The 23471-nt window shown below is 41.2% G+C and overlaps 1 protein-coding gene across 1 annotated transcript in view; it reads left to right on the top strand.

The window, feature by feature from the left end:
• Nucleotides 1-23471, top strand: part of LOC126473137 (O-phosphoseryl-tRNA(Sec) selenium transferase) — a 69651-nt gene that overhangs the window by 19932 nt on the left and 26248 nt on the right. The window contains exons 4-7 of the mRNA XM_050099996.1: nt 200-343; nt 10901-11059; nt 12270-12534; nt 12639-12760. Coding sequence (XP_049955953.1) covers nt 200-343; nt 10901-11059; nt 12270-12534; nt 12639-12760 — 690 coding nt within the window. The remainder of the gene's footprint in view (nt 1-199; nt 344-10900; nt 11060-12269; nt 12535-12638; nt 12761-23471) is intronic.

Below are 23471 nucleotides of genomic sequence, written 5' to 3'. Positions count from 1 at the left end.
CCCCTCTGCTCATTCATTTTCATCATTCATTTGTGTTACATCAAATTAGCAAACTGAATGAAACTGATGAATGAATGTATGTAACAGGGAAACCTCATTTATGGTTTATGCTGTTGCTATATGTCATATTATTGTTGAAGTGTAGTATGCTAAGTTTACACACTGCAGATGTTCATATTCAGTACTTGATTTCTTTCAGCACTTGTGGCAAGAAGACATTATCGACTGGGTCATGGCATTGGGCGTTCTGGGGACCTGGGGGAAGTACAGCCAAAAGCTGCTGGTTCCAGTCTCATGAACAAGCTCACAAATTCTCTTGTCCTGGATGTGATCCGTTATATGGGTAATATTATCTGCTGAAGAATGAAGTTTTCCTTTTAAACATCTGCATAATGTTTCTTTTAAGTGACAGTTTTTATTTTATTTTATTTGTTAAAGCTTAATTATTTGCTGTTACATGATTTTGTATTGTGATTGTCATAATGTACAAGAAGTAATCACTCATGTGTTTGTTTTGAGTGTATGACAGATTTTTGAAAGTTCCCTTTTATGTTTAAACATGTTGGTCTCTAAGATCGCAATTTTTGTTTAATATAAGAAATACAAACTGAAAAATTTCAGTCTTAATCTTTTATCTGTGATAACGGTTTCTCTGCTTGTTAACGATGATGTTATGTCCAACCTCTTTTGCACAGTGCAAATAATTTTTTTGTACCTGTTATTTCAGATCAGTCTTGTGCAATATAAACTAAGAGAACCTTTAATAAATGGCTACTATTCTCCTTTATGTCAGTATAATGTCTGTCAACAGAACTGATTAAGGTGGAAATGGTTAAGGTACTGTACTCATATTAGGAAGTTGTCACCACCATCACCATCCATTTGATATTCACTGCTGGATAAAAACATTTCCTGGATTTTTGCATGCATTATATGCTTCAGTTATAAAAAAGCATATCAGGTGACTGCCAGGATTGGTTCTTTCTTTTTTAGAAAATGACCAATTTCCATTCTCATCCTTTTTGAATCTTAGCTTTATTTCTTTCTGTGATGATGTTGACAATCAGGATAAACTCAGTTATGCAGAACTCACGAGCTGTGAATAAACAGAATTCACAAACGTTTATATACATACTCTGTAAATCACTGTGAAGTGCAAGGTAAAGGGTACCACTTTGGGGTTTCTTGTACTCCATTCACACATGGAGTGTAGGAAGAATGACTGTTTAAATGTCTCTGTGCACATTGTAATTAGCTTAGTCTTGTATTGACAATTGCTACAGAGTGCTATGTTGAGGGCTGAAATATATTTCTACATTCTTCAGTTAGTATTCATTTTTGAAACTTTGTCAGAAGGTTTTTGGAGGATAATTTACTTCTGTTATAAATTGTCTGCCAGTTTAGATTTTTCGCCATTCTTATGATGCTCCCCATGAGCGAGACAAACCTGTTACTATTTGTGGTGCCCTTCTTTGTATATGTTAAATATCCCCTTTGTAGTCCTATTTCATATGGGTTCCACACACCTGAGCAGTATTGTAAGGTAGGATCCACAGGTGTTTTGCAAGAAGCATCCTTTGTACAGTGACCGTCTTTTCCCAGCAACATGTCACTGAACCAAATTCTGCCTCCAGCTTTACCTGCAACTGAGCCTGTCATATTCTTACAAATTTCTATACTCATGTATTTGTTTAGGCTGACTGGTCCCAGTTGTGACTCACTGATATTATAATCATTGGGTACTACTTTTCTGGATTTTGTGAAGTGTGCAATTTACGTTTCTGAAAATTTAAAGCAAATACCATCTCTACACCACATCGAACTTTTACCTGGGTTGTCAAGATAATTGTGGAGCTTTTTTTCAGACACTATTTAATTATAAATGACTACACCATCTGCAAAAAGTCTGAGATTAATGGTCATTAATGTACAACATGAATAGCAAATGTTCCTATATACTTCTTTTCACCCAGGATAACTTGCTGCATCCTCCCCACCAATCCGGTCAAAAATTTTGTTTGATACCACATATGATTGTACTTTTGTTAATAAACATAGCATGGTACTGAGTCAAAGGATTATTGAAAGCCAAAAGTACTGCACCCATCTTATTACCCTGACCCATGGCCTGCCGTATGTTGTGTGACAAAAGTGCAAGTTGGGTTTTGCATAACTGATATTTTCAGAATCTGTGTTGGTTGGCATATAGGTCACTCTGTTTGAGGTATCTCATTGTCTTTGTACTCAGAATATGTTCTAAGATTCAACAGTCGATGGTTGTGAGTGAGATTGGACAGTAATTTTGTGGATCACTTCTGTTAGCCTTCTTGTAGCTTTGTGTGACCTGTGCTTTATTCTAACCCTTGGTCCCAAGTCTTTTGTTTGAGGGATCTGCATTATATTAAGAATAAAATAGGAGCTAACTCCACTGAAAAACTTTGTATAGAATCAGGGGAAGATTTCATCAGGCCCTAGAGCCTCATTTAATTTTGATGGGGTCAGCTGTTTCTCCAGGCAACTGACACTAATACCTGTCTCATTTATTACTACAGCAGTGCAAAAATTAAACTGCATCATTATTTCTGTATCTTCCTTTGCAAATGCATTTGGAAATTGAGTTAAACAAATAACACACCTATAGGAATGTGCTTATGGTGTCATTGTGTACAGCAAAACTGATGTACGTGTCATACACTATACATACATCACTACATTCTTAAAGGAAATAAGGAATGAAATACATAGATTTTGAGAACATAGTTACTTAAAAACACCATTATACAAAAAATTTAGACTAGAAAAATACAAAGAAACCATAAAATAAAACACCATTCAGCAAACAAATCAAACATCGAAAAAGTAGAAACAGTATAATAAAAAAATTACCATACATGTTTTCTTCCAAACAACCCCTCCACCACAACCACCAATAGCCATGTTCATACACTAAACTCTAAACAAATTAAATTTAAGTAAAACATATAGAAACATCTTTTTTGGAATAAACCAAAAGAAACAGACATAAAACTTCCCATCCAGGGTTTTGTATTCCTCCAATACCTGTCCCCTTTGTATCAGCAATACAAAGAATTTGTACCACCATATTAGCACCCAAATCTCAAGCTGAAATTACAGACCCAAACCAATCCTTCCCGTTCCCACACCCCGCCCATAATTCAGCCAACTTCCTTTAGTTCGTGCATCATTTCCATAAGTTAAAAAAGAAAAACACTGAAAAGCTCAATAATTATCAAGCAAACTCTTCTGCCAGCAGTACCCATCTAAGTGATCCTAAAAGGTAGATCACCTTCTTTCCCTCCTCTCGAAAATGGGTTTAATGGATGCTCGCTACCCTCACTCCAAACCCCCTCCCCATCACATCCCTCCCCCCACCGCAACCCCCCCCCCCCCCCCCCCAGCCACTCTGTTGTATTAGTATGCGATGCAGTCTCATTTCCAAATTCCAGTCTATCATTTAAAGGTGATTATAACCCTTTTCCTCAAATCCCTGTAAAAAGCAAAAAAAATTCAACTCTGCTGTTAACCCCACAAAGCACAGTCTTCATTCTCTCCTCAAATACTCTGAAAATATCATTGGAACCATAATCCTCTGATGCAACAGTTCTACACATCCCAGTACTCACAACTTTCTTCCCTTTTCCATACTTCACTTTTTCCAAAGTAGACTCATAAGTTTGTGAAAAGGAAAATTGCTACTCACCATATAGCGGAGATGCTGAGTCGCAGATAGGCACAAGAAGAAGACTGTCACAAATATGCTTTCAGCCAGTAAGGCCTTCATCAACACACACACACACACACACACACACAGATGCTACAAAAACTAAGAAACCAAGAAAAATATGTTGCTGATTGCCAGTCTAAATTTTTCAAACCAGGTTTCGCACTGAATAAATCTTGACAAGTTGTCTTCCCACAGCACCATATAAAAGTGTAGCATTTTCAGGAAGGGACAACCGTTACCAGTTTCATTTCCTTGCTACAATGATGACTCTCCACCAATACAACATACTTCTGGAGTAACTTATGGTGCTCAGCATATCAACCATGGTTCGCACCAAGATACGACTCATATATTTGACAGTTAGATCCATTACACCTCAACTCAATAAATGGCCTTCTACAAATAGCAGCATTCCTCACATTTTTTTCTGAAATTGAAATTTTTCATCAGAGAATGCTGCCTCAAGCATCGCACCTGTTATAGAAGCCCTCTTCTTCTATACCAACCTTAAAATACTACACCAAAAATACACACCACAATGTCATTACGTAATGCATCAAAGTCAGCAAGTATCAAACATTGGTTGTCCTGAATATTTAAATGACCAATGTCATGAATAATCCATCAAAGGAATTTCTTTGCTATTCAAATTGCAGTATTGCTCAGATAATCTGAGTTACTTTCCAGAATAATGAGACAAAACTGAAGCGTCAACATTTGGTTCAATTCATTATGCAGTGCTAGTTTTATTAATTAATTAGTTCATCTATCCATCACATTCCAAAGATCCCATTATAAAAGACAACCATGTGGGACAAATTGAGATACACATTAACAGAAATAGATTCAGCAGTTAAAAATTATTTCTGTATACTATATTAACAGAAAAAATAGCACTATGCTACATTATGTTAAACTGGTATGCGAAACTTAAGGATGAGAGGAACTTTCGCATGGTGTGGTGTTGCCAGGTAATGTAGCTCGATGAAACTTGGATCTTACATAAAAAGAACTGCTGCAGTATTGTACAGAAGGTAACTGAAAGAAATACGCAATTAGATGAACAGAAACGACACTTATATATAAGCACAATAATTACACTGAAGTCACTGCTATTTGCAATGATCCCCTGGATATTACAAAAGGTGGGACATGGTGCTTAATAGGGCAGTGCTTGCTCTGCAATGTGCTCCCATGCAGGGCACAAGGTTGGTAAGGAGTTCTTGTGGTGAGGTGTACCATTCATCCTCCAGTGCAGTTCACCATTGCTGGATGGTCGTTGATGCATTCGGAAATGTTGCCATACATGATCCAATGCATCCCACTCATGCCTGATGAGATTTAAATTGGGGGAACAGGCAAGTCAGTCCAGCCACTGAATATCCTCTTGTTTTAAAAACTCCTCCACCTGTGCAGTTTGATGTGGCCGTGCATTGCCATTGATAAAAACGAAGTCTAGGTCGAATGCAGCCCTGAAAAGATGAGGAAGGAGCACAGCGTCGCAATAACATTATCCAGTGAGTGTACCATGTTCAAAGGTTTGTAGGTCAGGGTGCCCATGCAACATTATGCCTCCTCACAGCATAACAGCTAGACCACCAAAATGATCATGTTCAACAATGTTCCTGGATGCCTTACTTACTGTTCTTAGTTGAGAGGTGAGAAAACACTGCATATTTCTTTCAGTTACCTTTTGTGCTATATTGTAGCAGTTCTTTCCATGCATGGTCCAAGTTTACTTGCCAGTGACGCATCATGCAAAGTATTGCACACTAGTGTGTGTGTGTGTGTGTGTGTGTGTGTGTGTGTGTGTGTGTGTGTGTGTGTGTGTGTGTTTGCACAGTCTAAATTTAAATACTTAGTAAACAATGGGAAGACGACTTAGAGGGAAAAAATGCTGCTATTCCTTTACACTTAATAGCTGCTTTTTGGACAGAAATATAGAGTGCATCCACAAATCAGAAGTATGTTATGGTACTAACCTACACTTTAAAAAACGTTGCACCAGATCACTTAAGTAAAATGCAAAAATGTGTCAGTGACAGTTAGCCACAACATGTTCAGAAATGGACCCACAAAATCAACATGAATGCATCCCTAGGGCTGAGCTGCTGTAGACCATGGAGAAACGATGACCTGCAAGCTGTCTTTTTGACTAGCACACGGAGGATGCGCAACAACAAAGTGTTCCAGTTCTCTGTCAATGCTGATCAAGTAAACCCATCTGCAAGCCAAGGTTTTTAATACGGGAACCACCCCGGTGCCTCATACATAAAAGCTGTAAAACTTTCCACTGCAAACTCCCGGGAATGACTACCCGGGGAACTATGTTGTCCGTGGAGATGAGGAAGACCCCATCTGAGACCGAGAGACAATGGTGCAAGACCGAATAGTTGTGAAGCGGGTCTGATAAGTGCCATGGATGATGAATACCAACCTTGCTGGATGAGAGGGATTACCTGCCTGAGGAATGGGTCAGCCACTGTTGCCTTGGTGACTCCAGCACCAGTGATTGGAAAATCTTTTACTGCTTGGTGAGAGGAGACATGCAAAAGAAAACACAAGAGCTCCTCACTATTGAAATTGGGGTCTGAGCCAACTGTGCAAGGATACGGCATCCATGTTGGCATGGCACCATGTAGGGTGAAAATGAATGTCACTCTTGTACTAGGAGAGGAACAAGGCCCACCTCTTCAACCTGTGAGCTGCCTTCTTGGGGATATGAGCAGACAGACTAAATAATGAGATTAAGGGCTTGTGGTGCATAGCAAGTTGGAATTTGGTGCCATACAAAAAAAATTGATGATTGTATACACAATGGCCAGAGCCTCCTTGTTGATTTGAGAGTACTGGACCCGTGCTGGACTGAGAGCTTTGGATGCAAACACCGGTGGCTGCTCCGTGGTGTCTGCATTCTGATGGATGAGGACCATCTCAATGCCATGCTGTGAGGCATTCACGAACCAATGGTTTGTTGGGATCAAAGATAGGTAGACACGGTGCTGAGCAGAGCCATTCCTTTAGTGTGGTGAAGGCCTGGCTGCACACTGAAGACCAGACAAAGGGAGCACCGTTTCAGAGGAGATGCAGTGGGTGCACTTTGGTGGACATCCTGAGAATGAACTGGTGGTAATAGGCAGTTTTACCTAAAAAAGGCAAAGCCTGCAGTTCACATAACGATAAGGGATGTAGCAGTCCATAATGCCACTGACAAGACTGTCCTTGAGTTAGATGCCCTGCCTCGAACTGATGGCCAGATACTCAAGAAAGGGTTGGAAAAGATTGGACTTTTGTAAATTGCAACACAGACCTATGTCAGGAGTTTTTGAAAGTGGGCTCGGAGGTTGTCACTTGTAGTTCACCTTTGATGTTGTCATCCAGGTAGTTGAAGCAGTGGGGAAAATTGGACGTGACCTGGTCCAAATAGCGCTGAAAAATTGCGGGGGCACATGCCACCCTAAAGAGCAACAGATGGTATTGATAAAGGCTGAATGGCACATTAATGACCATGATTTGCTTCGATTCATCATCAAGGGGTAACTAGAGATACACTTTGAAAAGATCAAGTTTGGAGAATCTAAGCGTGTGAACAGTTCATCAAGACATGGCAATGGGTATGTGTTGACCATGGACTGTGAATTCACTGTGGCCTTAAAATCACTGCAAAGGTGCAATTTGTCAGAGGGTTTCCTAACAATGGTAAGGGGTGTGGCCCATTCATTAGAGGAAATGATCACGACTCCAAGAGAGGTGAGCCTGTCCAGCTTCCGGTTGACTTGGAAGTGGAGAGCCAGGGGATCTGCTTAGCATGAAAAAATCTAGGGTGAGCCAACTGTTTCTAGGTTATGTGGCCTGTAAGTCTGTAGTGCAGCCCAGGCCTTCCGCAAAGATATGCTGAAATTCGGAGCACTGTATAGTGTCCATGACTGAAAAGCCAAAGGCCTGAAAGGCGTCAAACAGAAAAAGGTTTGCTGAACTAGCATCGTGAACAACAATAAAAGTAATGGGTCGAGTCACTGGATTTACAGGTGAATTCCACCATGAATTGGCCAAGCAAGGGGATTTGCTGTTTACTGTATTTCCTGAGGCGTCTGACGATTACCGAGAGCTGAGGTCTGAATGAGTTTGGGCATTAATCATGGAAACTGGTACACCGATGTCTACCTGCAGTAACAGCTGTCAAGAGAGAAGTAACATCTCAATGAAAACCTTGTTTCAATCATGATCTGGAACTGTCGCCGACAATGACAGTTCCTGAAGATCCATATCCATGGTCTCTAATGCTGCATTCTGTGCAGTTGCATGGCAGACTACCACAATGTGGCCTTTTTGCCAACATTTATGGCAGGTGGTCCAACATTGGGGACACTGTAAAGTGTCTTGTTTGGAGTAACATGATGGCAACAGAGAACAGTGGCAGGAACTCAGTATGTGTTTTTTGGGGGAGCCACTGGATCAACCAGTTTGCATTGCCACAATGTCGTCCTTCCCAGACACCTCTGGACAACTCTGTACCACTGTGACATCACACTGGGCTTCCAGTTGCTGACCAGCAGCTTGTGAGACCTTGTATGAGGGAAGGATTTTGTAGCTGGAGACTCCATTGCTGGACTTCTTTATCTAGGGTGGAGCGGATGATAACATTGCAAACCGTGACATCTGTTTATGACTATTTTGACTTGTCCGTGACAAAATGGCACTTGAGACTAAGGTTGTGGAGGGAAATTGCCCGGGCATGCTGAGACTGATGGTGCTGTTTCTTTCTCTGGTAAAATTCAACCCTAGTGGCCATGACACATGTGCGGTGCGATAATAGGAAAACAACAGTGAAGGTGTCAAATGACTACAAGGAAGGTTGCCACAATGGGGCCCACTGCCGCAACATCCGACACAAGATGGGAGGAATCTTTCACAAGAACGGTGCATCACATATGCGTGCATCCGTAATGTGGAAGGTGTGAAAATGCTGCTGTGAGTGGTTTTGTATGCCTCTCAATCTTCTGCCCCCTTGTTGAACAGTGGGAACTAAGGAGGAAACGGAACTGCAGATGAATTTTTGGAGAGCTATACTGGCAAACCTGTTGTATGAATGTGATAAGGTCCTTCTGTTGCTGCATCAACATTTGAATCAGAGACTTCATGCCAAGACAAAATGCTAAATTCAAGTGCACTACTGAAAAACACATGAAATTATGACCCTATTCATTGCCATTGTGTTTAATCTGAAAGAGACCAACTCGTGATGTCTGACAAAACAAACTTTATTCAGTGTAAAAAACAAATTATAATAGATACGTAGCCCAGAGTGGCTCAAAATAAGTCTGATAACCTCTGTGCAGTGGTAGACATGTAACTGAGTCAAAGCTGGCGAACTCCGTATCTTAAAGCCGTCGGCCCGCACCTTGTGAATATGCGGCATGTCACTACAGGTCTGGTTCTCAAAGTTTAGAGGTATCAGATAGATACATTTTGTGATGTCGACCAGAATGAGTAAAATTTAAGCAGCAGTGAGTTATGGTCATGTAACAGTCAGGAGGAGAGCACTTATTGCTGACCAGTATTACACATGGCAATCAGCCTGTAAGGAGACTAAATCTTGTTGGCTGCAGACAGTTAGTGGTTGAGGAAATGTGCAGAACATTCAAAATTAAGGCCACATTTCAGTGTGATGTATGCTGTAATACAGAACCTCTCATGACCTATGATGATAACTACAGTTGACTTGGAGATTATAAATATCTTGCCATGCCACAGTTCCTAAATAATTGATAACTGTAGTGTGCATGAATGTGGGCAATATCAAATGATGCTGGAATGCTGTTTCTTGTATGTACATTAATACTGGTTGCACACCGCAATTAGTCCTTTAGCGTGCTGTACTTTTCGCATTTCATTGTAGTGCCGAAGTTGTTTGAAGGTCATCTGTACTTTCAGTTGTGCACATGTTTCTTTCAGAAGTGTAAAATTACTGATCTTTTACCTTCAACCATATGATACTTGAAACTCTACAAGCATTTTGAAAATTGTAGTTCTGTCACTATTCAACACTTCTTTGGAGTCAGAAGCTAAAAAAATGCAATAAATAATAATTAATTTACTTTAGCAGTGTTTTACAGTCAACACAATTCAGGAACGCAGTATATGCCTCTCTTGGAATCAGTTATTACATTTTTATAATTGATGGTCAAAATAATGTCTACTGCAAAACATGAACAGATTATGGCATAAATACTATGAGTCCTTTTGATGATGGTGCAGTTATAACTGTTTTCATATTCAGGTAATTAAGGAAGCTAGATATATTTGTAAAAAATATTTGCTGTATGTTATATTTTTGTGGAAACATGGGTGAGTTGAACTGTTGCAGCAACGTGAATATCCTCTTCATGGCCATGTTGTACTGACTGATCTATCTGATCACTTATTATGAGCCATCTCAGTATCTAATTTTGTCATCACTTCTATCTCTTACATTACAGGATCCACAAAGGTTACACAAGACTAGTGAAAGACCAAATAGATAGAATACACAGTTAGAACTGTAACGTGGTTTGTGTGTTGTGGTTGTTGCTTATTCAGGAACAAAGAGTATGTGTGAAGTTAGGGAAGAGAGGAGGGTTAATGACTGCTTGCAGCATCAAATTAAGTCATTGAGGAATGCTACTTCATGCAGATAGCAGAATATTCCTTGCAAAAAGCAAAATGGATTTAAGTCCCTTCCCTGAACATGAATTATCGTGGTGTTATCAAATTGTAGGACCATGTGTACAGACAAAGTATACAGTGATGGTATCTTTTTAGAATAGTAGAGGATATCACTTTTTAAAGTAAAATTTAATTATCTAATGTTATTGAAATGACACTATAAGTGCCTGCAACTGTGAACCTTTGTGAAGGGGGGAAAATCGACTCTATTGTTAGCTTTCCCTCAGTTGCTGCAATCTCTAGTTCAGAGGTAGTACACTTGGAAACTAAATTCTTTCTCTTAATATAGCATATTTGTTTGTCTCGCGCTCTACTCAGTCACATTTTATAAGAGAAATTATTATTTGAGCTATATATTAAATTGAAATATTTCACTTCATGTCGTGATACTACATAATAATGCTACATAATATAAAGCTTAAACTTGGTCTGCAAATTCTAATGTTTCAGGTGTTAAGACTACTGCTGGTTGTTTTGTTGTTCCTATGGCCACTGGAATGAGCTTGGTATTGTGCATGCTTACTCTGAAACAGGAAAGGCCAGATGCCAAATATGTTCTTTGGTCCAGAATTGACCAAAAAGCTTGCTTTAAATGTATAATAACGGCAGGTGAGATTTATAATATATGTTTAGATTGTATCTAATCTGTATTTGTGAAAAATGTTGAACTTCCAGTGCAATCTGAACATTTCAGTGGTAGATATGATTTGCTTCTGTTATAAATGGCTTTAAGGCAGTGTATTTGATTGTATCATTAAGAGCCACTTTATATCTAGTGCTGAATGAATACCACGTGCAAACTTACATGACGAGCTTAATCCGAAATTAACTCTTGTTTTATCTTATACCTCTTTATTTTACAGTTTGTCATTATTTCTGACATGTTTTGTGTTTATCTTTTTTACAAGTTCCAGTTAGTCCAAGGTGCTCTACCCCTTGTTTTTTCACACATTGCCTTCTCTTTCACAACCACCACAACCACAAGTATGACGCTATACTATATGTGTGCTCATAATAATCACCTGCATGTGACAGCTTCAGTTGAGACACCTAACAAGTGAGCTGTCTAAGTTGCATCAGCAGACAAAACTTGAACCGAGCCATGAGTGAAATCTCTCTCCCTGTAATCCTTTTTCTGTGCTGGGTAAAGACTACAGTGTTTTTTCTCAACAGTTAATGACGTTCCTTTTAAAAAATTCTCTAGGTTCCAGCTTTTCAGTCATTTGTATTGCCATTTTTGCACAGTATTGTGATGACTGACCCAGTCATTGAAATATTGTACGAAAATGGTAATACAAACTCAGCTGAACACCCGAAAGTACATCATTAATCAGGCATGCCTAGAAAATACAGTATTTGCTGTTTAATTTTATTGAAACAAGGTCTGATAAGAAGGCAAAAACAGCTCTGTTTGCATTAATAAGGAACTATTTGTCTTGGTGTATTAGTTTACAGTTGTTTTTCTGGCTTGATATATCATGCTTTACATTTTTCAACAAAATTGACGTACTCGTTGACAGTGAATGATCAGTTAAGTGCAAATGAGTTTTTGAACTTCACCAGAAGGTAAAAATGGTGGAAGGCAACCACCAGTAACTGAAAATAGTTGATAAATTGATTAGTTTGTTACACCAGTCTTTTAAATTGTACACATTACTTTCAGATTTTTTTAAAGCCCTTGTGTATGAGAAAACTGTTCTTTTAATGTTTTTAGATCAGCATACCTCATTTGTGATAAGTTCTTGAAAAAACGTGGCATTCTGATTTTTATTAGCACTGTAAATAACATTTAAATTTATTTATATTTTTGTGTTAATAGGTTTGCAGCCCATTATAATTGAAACCATAACATCAGGTGATGAATTACGAACAGATCTAACAGCAATGGAGCATCAGATAGCAACCTTAGGAGCAGAAAATATTTCTTGCATCATGACGACAACGAGCTGCTTTGCTCCAAGAGCTAGTGATTCTGTAGAACAAGTTGCAGTTTTATGCAGTAGATACAATATACCACATGTTATAAATAACGCTTATGGTTTACAAAGCTCACGATGTATGCATATAATTCAAGAAGCAGCAAGGTAAGTAATGAAGTAATATCTAACCCTATTTGTTTCATTGTGAATTCTGTGCTCATTGCTTTCACATATTGCTTACTTGGAATACACTGTCAAACAATTTACAGGAAAGGAAGAGTGGATGTGTTTGTACAGAGCACTGACAAAAATTTCCTTGTCCCTGTGGGTGGTGCAATAATAGCAGGATTTGATAAAGGGCTAGTTGAGCGAATATCTCGAATGTATCCTGGTATGTACTTGTTATATTTAAATATGCTCATTTGTGTCATTTTATATTTTTAAATTGGTCTTTAACTCCAAAAATTTTTATGAATGTAGAATTTATTCCATTCCATTCTGGTCGGCTGGTAAAGCATCTCTTTCGAATTACTTCAGATTGACAAACAGCCTGGGTTGCAAAGGTTATTTATTTCAATTACCCATTTCATCATTTTGGGGCATCATCAGATTCTCCTTCAAATGGGAAAACAATCCATTAAGAACATACTAGATGGAAGGACATGTTCGCATCTTCTGCATCTACATAAGTACATGAACTGAAATATATACTAGAACTTATGAAAAAGAACTGCATACAAAACCCATTCATCGTAAAGTCATACACAATGAGAGGCAGTCCTGATTTTTTTTTTTAAAAAAAGAGAAAATAAGCCACCCCATATATGAAGAAGACAGAAACACTTTTCAAAAAGTGACCATTTGTCATTGTAATCACACTAACAAACGTCACCTCAGCAGCACAGCATAGGACCATGCTTACACAAGTATAAATGCAGTATCAACTGTGCGTGGAACAACAGATCTGTTTGCCAGTCACTATACTTGGCTCAGAAGGGAAAAAGCTGAATTTGCTTGAGGAATTGGACATTGTTACGCATCTGCATGTTGATAAGGATAATTTGGTGAATGATCAACTGATCAGTAAAAATCAAATCTATTACAACTCATTGTTGAAGGTGTTTAGAATGTTGGTGCAATGATACACATTGTTTTCTGTTTTAGGTGGTTTCACATGACAGATTGAATTTTAACATTACTGTTTTGGGCTACCGAGGAGATGAGAGGAGGATTGCTATAGGTCTTTATTTTGTTATAGGTGACTTTTTTTATATTTGTGTGTTTATATTTCTTCATTTGATGACATTTTAAGATCTGAGTATAGGTCATTGTTTGTGATCTGCAATTTTTGTCATGAGCCCTGTTTCTAGTGCTTTGATGTTTGTTGATTATTGAATGATTGTGTTGTACATGTACTCTAAACTGTAGCCAGTTTACTGCACATTGCGGAGCCTGTATGGCATAAACATTTTTGGAAGGTGACTCTCAACAGCTGTCAAATAATGTGCTTGTATGTGATGGAGACACTTGACATTTATAATGTCATCTCTCTTGGACGTCTATGTGCTACAGATGACAATTTTGTAAAGCCTGCGTGTTATAGGCAACTATTAATATCGCCATTCTCTGCCTTGATGATGTAATCTGCATGTGTCCTAAGATCCGATGATGGCGGCTTTAGTTTTGCCGAAACCGGTAATCATGGAATAAAATGAATTCCTGCGATCTTGGGTACCAGTTTATTGTTTCACAACCATCTAGATCGCTCCCACATGAGCACAATGTGCTCCCTAAAAAATAATTTGTTCCAATGCGTGTCACAGTCTGCAGTTGGTTTCACACTGTTCCTTCAGGGGGTGCTGGAATAGCCTCTTCACCATGTTGATTGCCCCCAGGGGGCTTGCCACTCTTTGGCAGGTTTGTGCTTGGCTACCATGGGGCCCCAGTCTTTGCAGCATTTTTTCCCGTCTGTGCTGCGTGTCTTTCCTTTTTGTTATCCTTTTCCCCTCACTTGGGGAACATGTCTGGGATGTTATTGGGAATGTTCTGCATTGTCTGTCGCTGACATAAGAACAGTCTCACCTTTGTTTTTCGCTACCTTTTTCTTTCTTTGTTTCCCTTCTCCTCTCTTTTCCTCCACTTCAGTGTTCAAGATTCCTCTTCTTTATTCTTCCTCTTTGTACCCTCCTAAATGCCGGCAGACACGTCTGATGCATAACAAGTGACTTGGCAACAAGTAATTCCCAGTCCTGGTTCCACAGGTAGGGTTCGCACGTACACCCTGGGACAGGCCAGGACCAGGGAGGGGTGATTGCCTGAGCTGCAACCTTCCCAAATTGCCAATTGGTCCCTCTGTCAGATATTCGTGAGGTGTGAACAATCACCTAAGGCGGATGCGCCCCTTGCAAAGGGGGCTACCAATTGGAAGGAGTGCTGGCAGTCGTGGGGGATTTACTCGCAATGAGTCAATCATCTTCCCAATCAACAGCTACGAAATGTAAACGTAAAGAGGCTAATGATTCAAAGACCCTTCCTGCTGCACCACAGTTCCTCGTGGTCTCACGTACTGAAGACAGTCAGTTCTTCGCCGTGGTAAATCTGTTTATTTTTCAGAAATGTGTTGATGCCATTGCTGGCCCTGAGAAATCCTGCTCTTGGTTACGGAATGGCATTTTGCTTTTGCAGACTACTTCTGATTCTCAAGCACAACAACTACTTGGTGCCTCGCTTCTCCATGAGTACCATGTTCGTGTCGAGGCCCAAAAAACTTTGAATTCTTCGCGTGGTGTAATTTACACAAGACTGCTTGACAGTCTAACTGAGGTTGAAATCCAATCTTACCTCTCTGATCTGGGTGTCACTGCCATCCATTGTGTAATGAAAAAGGTAGATTCCTCCTTAGTGCCCACCTGCACTCTTTTTCTTACCTTTGATAGAGTGGTGCTTCTGTCCAAGATCAAAGCAGGCTGTGAAATTACCACAGTCTGGCCATATATTCCAAACCCGATGCACTGCTACCAGTGTCACCGTTTCAATCACACTAGAATGTCTTGTCGACTCCCAGCCAAATGTGTGTCACCTGTGGTAATGATGCTCACAAGGGCAGTTGTTCGCTTCCTTCTACCCGATGTATCAACTGCAATGGCGGCCATGCCACCTTCTCTCGGGATTGCCCTGTGAATCTTGATGAGCAGGCTGTCCAAGAGACCCAGGTAGAGGAAAAAGCCCTTACCTAATGGCTCGCAAGTTACTGGCTAGTCGCAAACCCTGCATTCTCCCGCCTGGCACCTATAGTTCTGTTCTTATTACCCCTCGCTCCAAGAAGGACATGGCCACACAGATGTGTCACCTCCAATTCAGCTCTGAGGTTGTGAAATCGCCCAGTGTCAAGGTAGCATCACAATCCTCCTGTCCAGCTGTGCAACAAGCCATCAAACTCTCGCCTCAAGTGGCGAAGCCACTAGCTACACAACCGGTAGGCTGGAAAGGACAGTAGTAGTACTCCCGTGAAGACTTTCTCCGTCCTTCCAGCCAAACAACACCCAAGTCTTCCTCTATCCAGAAAGGCTCGAAGAAGTCCACCAAAGGCAAATGGCCTTCTCCTTCACCAACTCAAAGATCCTCATTGACGGTGTCGGCACGTGATGCCTTAGCCTGGCCGGCCTCTGTGTCACTGTTATGCACTACCAACCGTTTTTCAGCATTGGAGTCCACAGGCTGACCGCACAAGCAAGCCAATGCTTCTGTGGACCCCATGGAACAGGATCCTCCTGCTTCTGTACCCTGTAGTAGCGACTCTTCACCAGTTGTCACTTGGCAGCCGCCGAGGTGACAACCCTACGTCTCTTCCTCATCACGACTCTCCTCCATTGGAACATTCGCGGTCTTCGGTCCCACAAAGAGTATTTAAAGCTGCTTTTAGCATTGCAGCTTCCCCTTGTACTCTGCCTTCTGGAAACGAAGTTGCGCCCTCGCGACCGCTTTGTGCTTTCACATTTCATACCGATTCGTTTTGACCTTCCCCCTGAGGTCAGCATACTATCTCATGGGGGCGTCATGCTGCTCATACAGGATGACATTCATAGCAACCCATCTCACTGACCACCCATCTTCAAGATGTTGCCGTTTGCCTTTTCCTTCCGCACCTGACTTTCTCCCCCTGTACCATTTATGTCCCTGCGTCATTCAGTATCACCAGGGCAGACTTCCTTCAGCTTATTGGGCAGCTGTCTCGCCCATTTTTGCTGCTCAGTGACTTTAATGTGCATCATCCCCTTTTGGGTTCTCCGAGGAACGGTCAGAGAGGTGCCCTCTTGGCTGATCTTCTTAATCAACTTAACATCTTCTGCCTTAACACTGGAGCACTCATATTTCTTTCTGACTCCTTGCACACCTCTTTCCATTTGGACCTATCCTTCTGCACTGCCCAGCTTGCCCATCGTCTTAAGTGGTCCGTTCTGTCTCACACCTACTACACGAGTGACCTTTCCCGTGTGCTGTCCGTTTGCTGACTCCTGCCCCATCCACATTCAGACCCAAATGGCAGCTTACTAAGTCTCACTGGCAGCTTTACTCCTCCCTGGCAACCTTCAAAGAACAAGATTTTCCCAGTTGTGATGATCAGGTGGATTTCGAGCACGGCGTTCTGCAGTTGACCATCTCGTTACTTTGTCCACCCATGTCATGAATGGTTTTCTGCAGAAATCCCGGACTGTGGTTTTTCGATTTGGAGAAGGCCCATGACACCTGCTGGAGAACTAGTATCCTCTGTACTCTTCACACGTGGGGCGTCCATGGCTGCCTGTCCTGTTTCCATCAGGCATTTTTAAAAGACCGAGTTTTCAAGGTGTGCTTTGGTTCTGCCTTGTGTCCCTCAGGGTTCTGTTTTGAGCGTTGTCCTCTTTGCTATCGTCATTAACCCTATAATGGCCTGTCTCCCACCAAGCATCTCTGGCTCTATTTTTGTTGACGATTTTGCCATCTATTGCAGTTCTCCACGGACCTGTCTCACTGAGCGGCATCTTCAGCGATGTCTTGATTGCTTTTACTCCTGGAGCATTGACAGTGGCTTTCGCTTTTCCACTGAAAAAACCATCTGTATGAATTTCTGGCGACACAGTTGGTTTCTCCCACCATCTTTACATCTTGGGCCTGTTGCCCTTCCATTCGTTGAAACTACGAAATTCCTGGGGCTCATGGTTGATGGGAAACTCTCTTGGTCCTCCCATGTGTCTTACCTGGCAGCCGCTGTAGGTGGTTCCTCAATGTCCTATGTGTCCTCAATGGTACTTCTTGGGGTGCCGATCGAACCACCCTCCTCCATTTGTACAGATCTCTTGTCCATTAGAAACTAGACTATGGGCACTTTGTTTATACATCTGCACATCCATCCATCTTAAGCCATCTCAACACTATCCACCATTGTGATATCCATTTAGCGATGGGCACCTTTTACACTAGCCTGGTTGAGGGTCTGTATGCTGAAGCTGCTGAACTATCATTGTCCTACGACCATGACTTTCTTCTCAGCAGGTATGCATGTCGTTTGTCTGCCATGCGTGGATACACATCCTATGCCTCCTTCATGATTTGATGATTCCTTTGATCACCAGTTTCTGGCATGTCTCTCTTCTCTGTTACCTCCTGGAGTCTGCTTTCGGAACTTGCTACAGTGACTTAACTTCACACTACCTGCATCATTCCCAGTGGGTGTGAACCCTTCACCACCTTGGCTTCGTGAAGCAACCCATGTTAACCTTGGCCTTCATACGCTTCCTAAGGACACTATTCCAGCTTTGGTCTCTCACCTTCAGTTTCACGACCTGTGCATGGAACTTCACGATAGTACCTTTGTATACACTGATGACTCTTGGACTGACCATGGGGTCGGGTGTGCCTTGGTCATTGGCACCCGTGTCGTTCGATATCGGCTCCTGGCACACTGCTCAGTATTTACAGCTGAGCTCTTCACCCTGTTTTAGTTTTGGTTCACCCTGTTTTAGTTTTGGACCACCATTTCTGTATGGTGTCTTTTTTAACCCTTTTTCCTCACGCCTGTTTTTAGCTGTCTTCTATTATGTCCATTGGGACTGTCATATAGTCGTTTTTTAACTCCTCTCTGTCTTCATGTTCTTAGTTTTGGCTTGGGTGCGTATGGCCCCAGTTGTTTTTTGCTTCCTTTACTGTCCCTCGCTGCCGTTTCCGTCGGGGTACCATCGTTTGCCATATTTTTGAACTTCCTATTATTAATAGACCCTACCCTTCTGCGTTTACCTCTTCTTGAGGCAGGTTTCCCCAAAACAGGTAAAGTGAGTCCCACTGACTCAGTATATTTGTTTCAGTTTCAGTTTCAGTGAAAGGTAGCACCTCATATGTCTTGGTCAGGGGGATCAGTATGGCACATAGAGTCGTCCTCCCTGGTCCCTGTCCACCCTGTACAGGATGCCTACTTCTACCATTGATAATGCCACTTGCATTCAAGTGGATGAGTAATGACAGATGCTGCATATCCTTCAGAGAAGACAAGAACCAAAGGAAAGGATAGTACTTGAGGTACCTTTGGTACCGGTACCATAAGTGCATGACTCTCTGGAACTTCTCCAACACCCCGATTTGCAGGAACTGCCAATCGTTTGATAGTAGTCTGGGCAATTTCAGTCTACTTATGAATGTCAACCAACTCATACTGTGTTTGAGAACAGCATTCACAGTGAGGCTGCGTTTTGGCTTGTCCACTGTATTCCAGGGCAGTAAACAAATAACTTTAAATTAAGCCCACTGATTATCTTGTAATCTGTTCAGCTAAAAAGTTGTTAGTTCCCCATAAGAATTGAAACAAATACACAAAATGAGATTTCTATTAAGGCAACACACAAACCTTTGATAAAAATTACTAATTTCTGCAAACTCACCCTCCATCCCTCTGGTCTTTTATGGGCAAAAACATTATGTGAGTGATGAGGTGTGTAACAACAGCAACACAAAAAATGACCAAAAAGTGTCATTTCAGATTTTGACAATATGTCTATCATCATTTGAGGCATAGTTGTTGATCAAAGCAGCAAGTACCTTTGCAGTTATGAGAACAGCTAGATTCTTGAAAGGAGTCACACTATGTGATCAAAAGTATCCAGACACGTGGGTGAAAATGACTTAAAAGTTCATGGCATCCTCCATCGGTAATGCTAGAATTCAATATGGTGTTGGCCCACTCTTAGCCTTGATGACAGCTTCCACTCTCACATGCATACGTTCAATCAGGTGCTGGAAGTTTCTGTGGGGAATGGCAGCCCATTCTGCACAGAGTGCTGCACTGAGGAGAGGTATCAATGTCAGTCGTTGAGGGCTGGTATGAAGTTGGCATTCCAAAACATCCCAAAGCTGTTCTATAGGATTCAGATCAGGACTCCGTGCAGGCCAGTCCATTACAGGGATGTTATTGTTGTGTAACCATTCTACCACAGGCCGTGTATTATGAACAGGTGCTCAATCATGTTGAAAGATGCAGTCGCAATCCTCGAATTGCTCTTCAACAGTGGGAAGCAAGAAGGTGCTTAAAACATCAATGTAGGCCTGTGCTGTGATAGTGCCAAGCAAAACAACAAGGGGTGCAAGTCCCGTCCATGAAAAACACAACCACACCATAACACCACAGCCTCCGAATTTTACTGTTGGCACTACACATGCTGTCAGATGACGTTCACCGGGCATTCACCATACCCACACTCTGCCATAGGATTGCCACATTGTGCACCATGATTTGTCACTCCTCACAACATTTTTCCACTGTTCATTTGTCCAATGTTTACTCTCCTTACACCAAGCGAGGCGTTGTTTGGCTTTTACTGGCATGGTGTTTGACTTATGAGCAGCCGATCGAGCATGAAATCCAAGTTTTCTCACCTCCCGCCTAACTGTCATAGTACTTACTGTGGATCCTGATGCAGTTTGGAATTCCTGTATGATGGTGTGGATAGATGTCTGCCTATTACACGTTATGACCCTCTTCAACTGCCGGCGTTATATGTCAGTCAACAGACGAGGTCAGCCTGTACACTTTTGTGCTGTACGTGTCCCATCACGTTTCCACTTCACTATCACATCGGATACAGTGGACCTAGGGATGTTTAAAAATGTGGAAATCTCTTGCACAGACGTATGACAAATGTTACACCCAATCACCTAACCACGTTCAAAGTCCCTTGTGCTGTACGTGTCCCATCACGTTTCCGCTTCCCTATCACATCGGATATGGTGGACCTAGGGGTGTTTAAAAATGTGGAAATCTCTTGTTCAGATGTATGACACATGTTACACCCAGTCACCTAACTACGTTCAAAGTCCATGAATTCCGTGGAGTGCCCCATCCTGCTCTCTTACGATGTCTAATTACTACTGAGGTGGCTGATACGGAGTACCTGGCAGTAGGTGGCAGCACAATGCACCTAAAATGAAAAACATATGTTTTTGGGGTGTCCCGATACTTTTGATCACAAAATGTATGTCAGGGCTCAGCTGACCCTCCCCCTCCCCCACTGTTCAACATATACATCATGAAATTGCCATCTAATTTGTTACTGCTCAAGTAAAAGTTGGAAGGTGTCTTTTGACCCTGTTTGATGTTCTAGTGTTAAATGTTCCTTTGTCAGTGGACAGTGTGTATCAGTTTGCAGCCAGTGGTGTCCCAACAGGATAGCCTGTGGCTAAAATGCTAAGAACAAGAGCATTATTGCAGGTGATGATGTGACAGTATTATTCAGGCATTTTTAGTATATAGGACAACATGCAAAAACATTTTGTCCCAAATATATTGAAAACATTGTTGTACCACCATCTGCCTATTCTTTAGTTGTTAAAGACAGTGGAAAATACAGTTTTAGATTATTTTCTGTTGGAAAAATTGGAAGCATGAGTGGGTGAGCAAAAACGCAGTAACATGCAAGCTGTCATATTAAATTATAGTTTACTGATAGGAATGACAAGATCATTGTACACTGAGGTGTCAAAAGTCGTGGAATAGTGATATGGACATACACAAATGGCAGTAGTATCACATTGTTGTTGTTGTTGTCGTCGTCGTCGTCACTGTTGTCGTTGTCATTGTTGTGGTCTTCAGTCCAGAGACTGGTTTGATGCAGCTCTCCATGCTACTCTATCCTGTACAAGCCTCTTCATCTCCAAATAACTACTGCAGCTTACATCCTTCTGAATCTGCTCAGTGTATTCATCTCTTGGTCTCCCTGTACATTTTTACTCTCCACACTTCTCTCCAATACTAAATTGGTGATCCCTTGATGCCTCAGAACGTGTCCTACCAATCGATCCCTTCCTTCTTCTAGTCAAGTTGTGCCACAAATTCCTCTTCTCCTCAATTCTACTCAGTACCTCCTCATTAGTTACGTGATCTACCCATCTAATCTTCTGCATTCTTCTGTAGAACCACATTTTGAAAGCTTCTATTCTCTTCTTGTCTGAACTATTCATCATCCATCTTTCACTTCCATACGTGGCTACACTCCAAACAAATACTTTGTGAAAAGACTTCCTGACTCTTAAATCTATACTTGATGTTAACAAATTTCTCTTCAGAAATGCTTTCCTTGATATAGCCAGTCTACGTTTTATATTTTATCTACTTTGACCATCATCAGTTATTTTGCTCCCCAGATAGCAAAACTCATTTACTACTTTAAGTGTCTCATTTACTAATCTGATTCCCACAGCATCATTTGATTTAATTAGACTACATTCCATCATCCTAATTTTGCTTGCTTTGATGCTCATCTTATATCCTCCTTTAAAGATATTGTCCATTAACGTTCAACTGTTCTTCCAAGTCCTTTGTTGTTCCTTACAGAATTTCAATGTCATCGGCAAACCTCAAAGTTTTTATTTCTTCTCCATGTATTTTAATTCCTACTCCAAATTTTTCTTTTGTTTGCTTTACTGGTTGCTCAATATATAGATTGAATAACATCTGGGATAAGCTACAACCCTGTCTCATTTCCTTCTTAACCACTGCTTCCCTTTCATGCCCTTCGACTCTTATAACTACCAACTTGTTTCTGTACAAATTGTGTATAGCCTTTTGCTCCCTGTATTTTACACCTGCCACCTTCAGAATTTGAAAAAGAGTATTCCAGCCAACATCGTCAAAAGCTTTTTCTAAGTCTACAAATGCTAGAAACGTAGGTTTGCTTTTCCTTAACTTATCTTCTAAGTTAAGTCGTAGGGTCAATACTGCCTTATGTGTTCCAACATTTCTGTGGAATACGAACTGATCTTCCCCAAGGTCGGCTTCTGCCAATTTTCCCATTCGGTTGTAAAAAACTCGTTTTAGTAGTTTACAACCCTATATCATATACAGTATCACATACACAAGGTATAAAAAGGGAATGCATTGGCGGAGCTACTTTTGTGCTCAGGTGAAAAGGTTTCTAATGTGATTGTGGCCAAATGAAGGGAATTAACAGACTTTGAATGCGGAACGGTAGTTGGAGCCAGAGACATGGGGAAATTCAGTATTCTGAGATCCACAGTGTCAAGATTATGCCAAGAGTACCAAATTTCAGGCATTACCTCTCACCTTGAACAATGCAGTGGCTGACGGCCTTCATTTAACGACTGAGAGCAACAGCGTTTGTGTAGAGTTGTCAGTGCTAACACATAAGCAACACTGCATGAAATAACTGCAGAAATCAATGTGGCCATGCGACAAACATATCCATTAGATCAGTGCAGCAAAATTGGCATTAATGGGCTATGGCAACAGACAGCCAGTGTGTCTGCCTTTGCTGATAACACTAGATTGCCTGCAGCACCTCTCTTGAGCTTGTGACGATGTTGGTGGGACACTAAATGACTGAAAAACTGTGGCCTTGTCAGATGAGTCCCGATTGCATTAGCCAAGAGCTGATGGTAGTGTTAGAGTATGGCACAGATGCCATGGAACCATGGATCCAGGTTGTCATCCAGGCACTGTGCAAGGTGGCGGCGGCTCCATAATGTTGTGGCCTGTGTTTATGTGGAATGGACTGGGACCTCTGGTTCAACTGAGCTGATCATTGACTGGAAGTGTTTATGTTCGGCTACCTGGAGACCAT

Source organism: Schistocerca serialis, chromosome 4 (assembly GCF_023864345.2).
Source record: "Schistocerca serialis cubense isolate TAMUIC-IGC-003099 chromosome 4, iqSchSeri2.2, whole genome shotgun sequence".
Lineage (NCBI taxonomy): Eukaryota > Metazoa > Arthropoda > Insecta > Orthoptera > Acrididae > Schistocerca > Schistocerca serialis.
The sequence above is the reverse complement of the archived record's forward strand: the minus strand, read 5'-3'. Positions and strand labels throughout refer to the sequence as shown.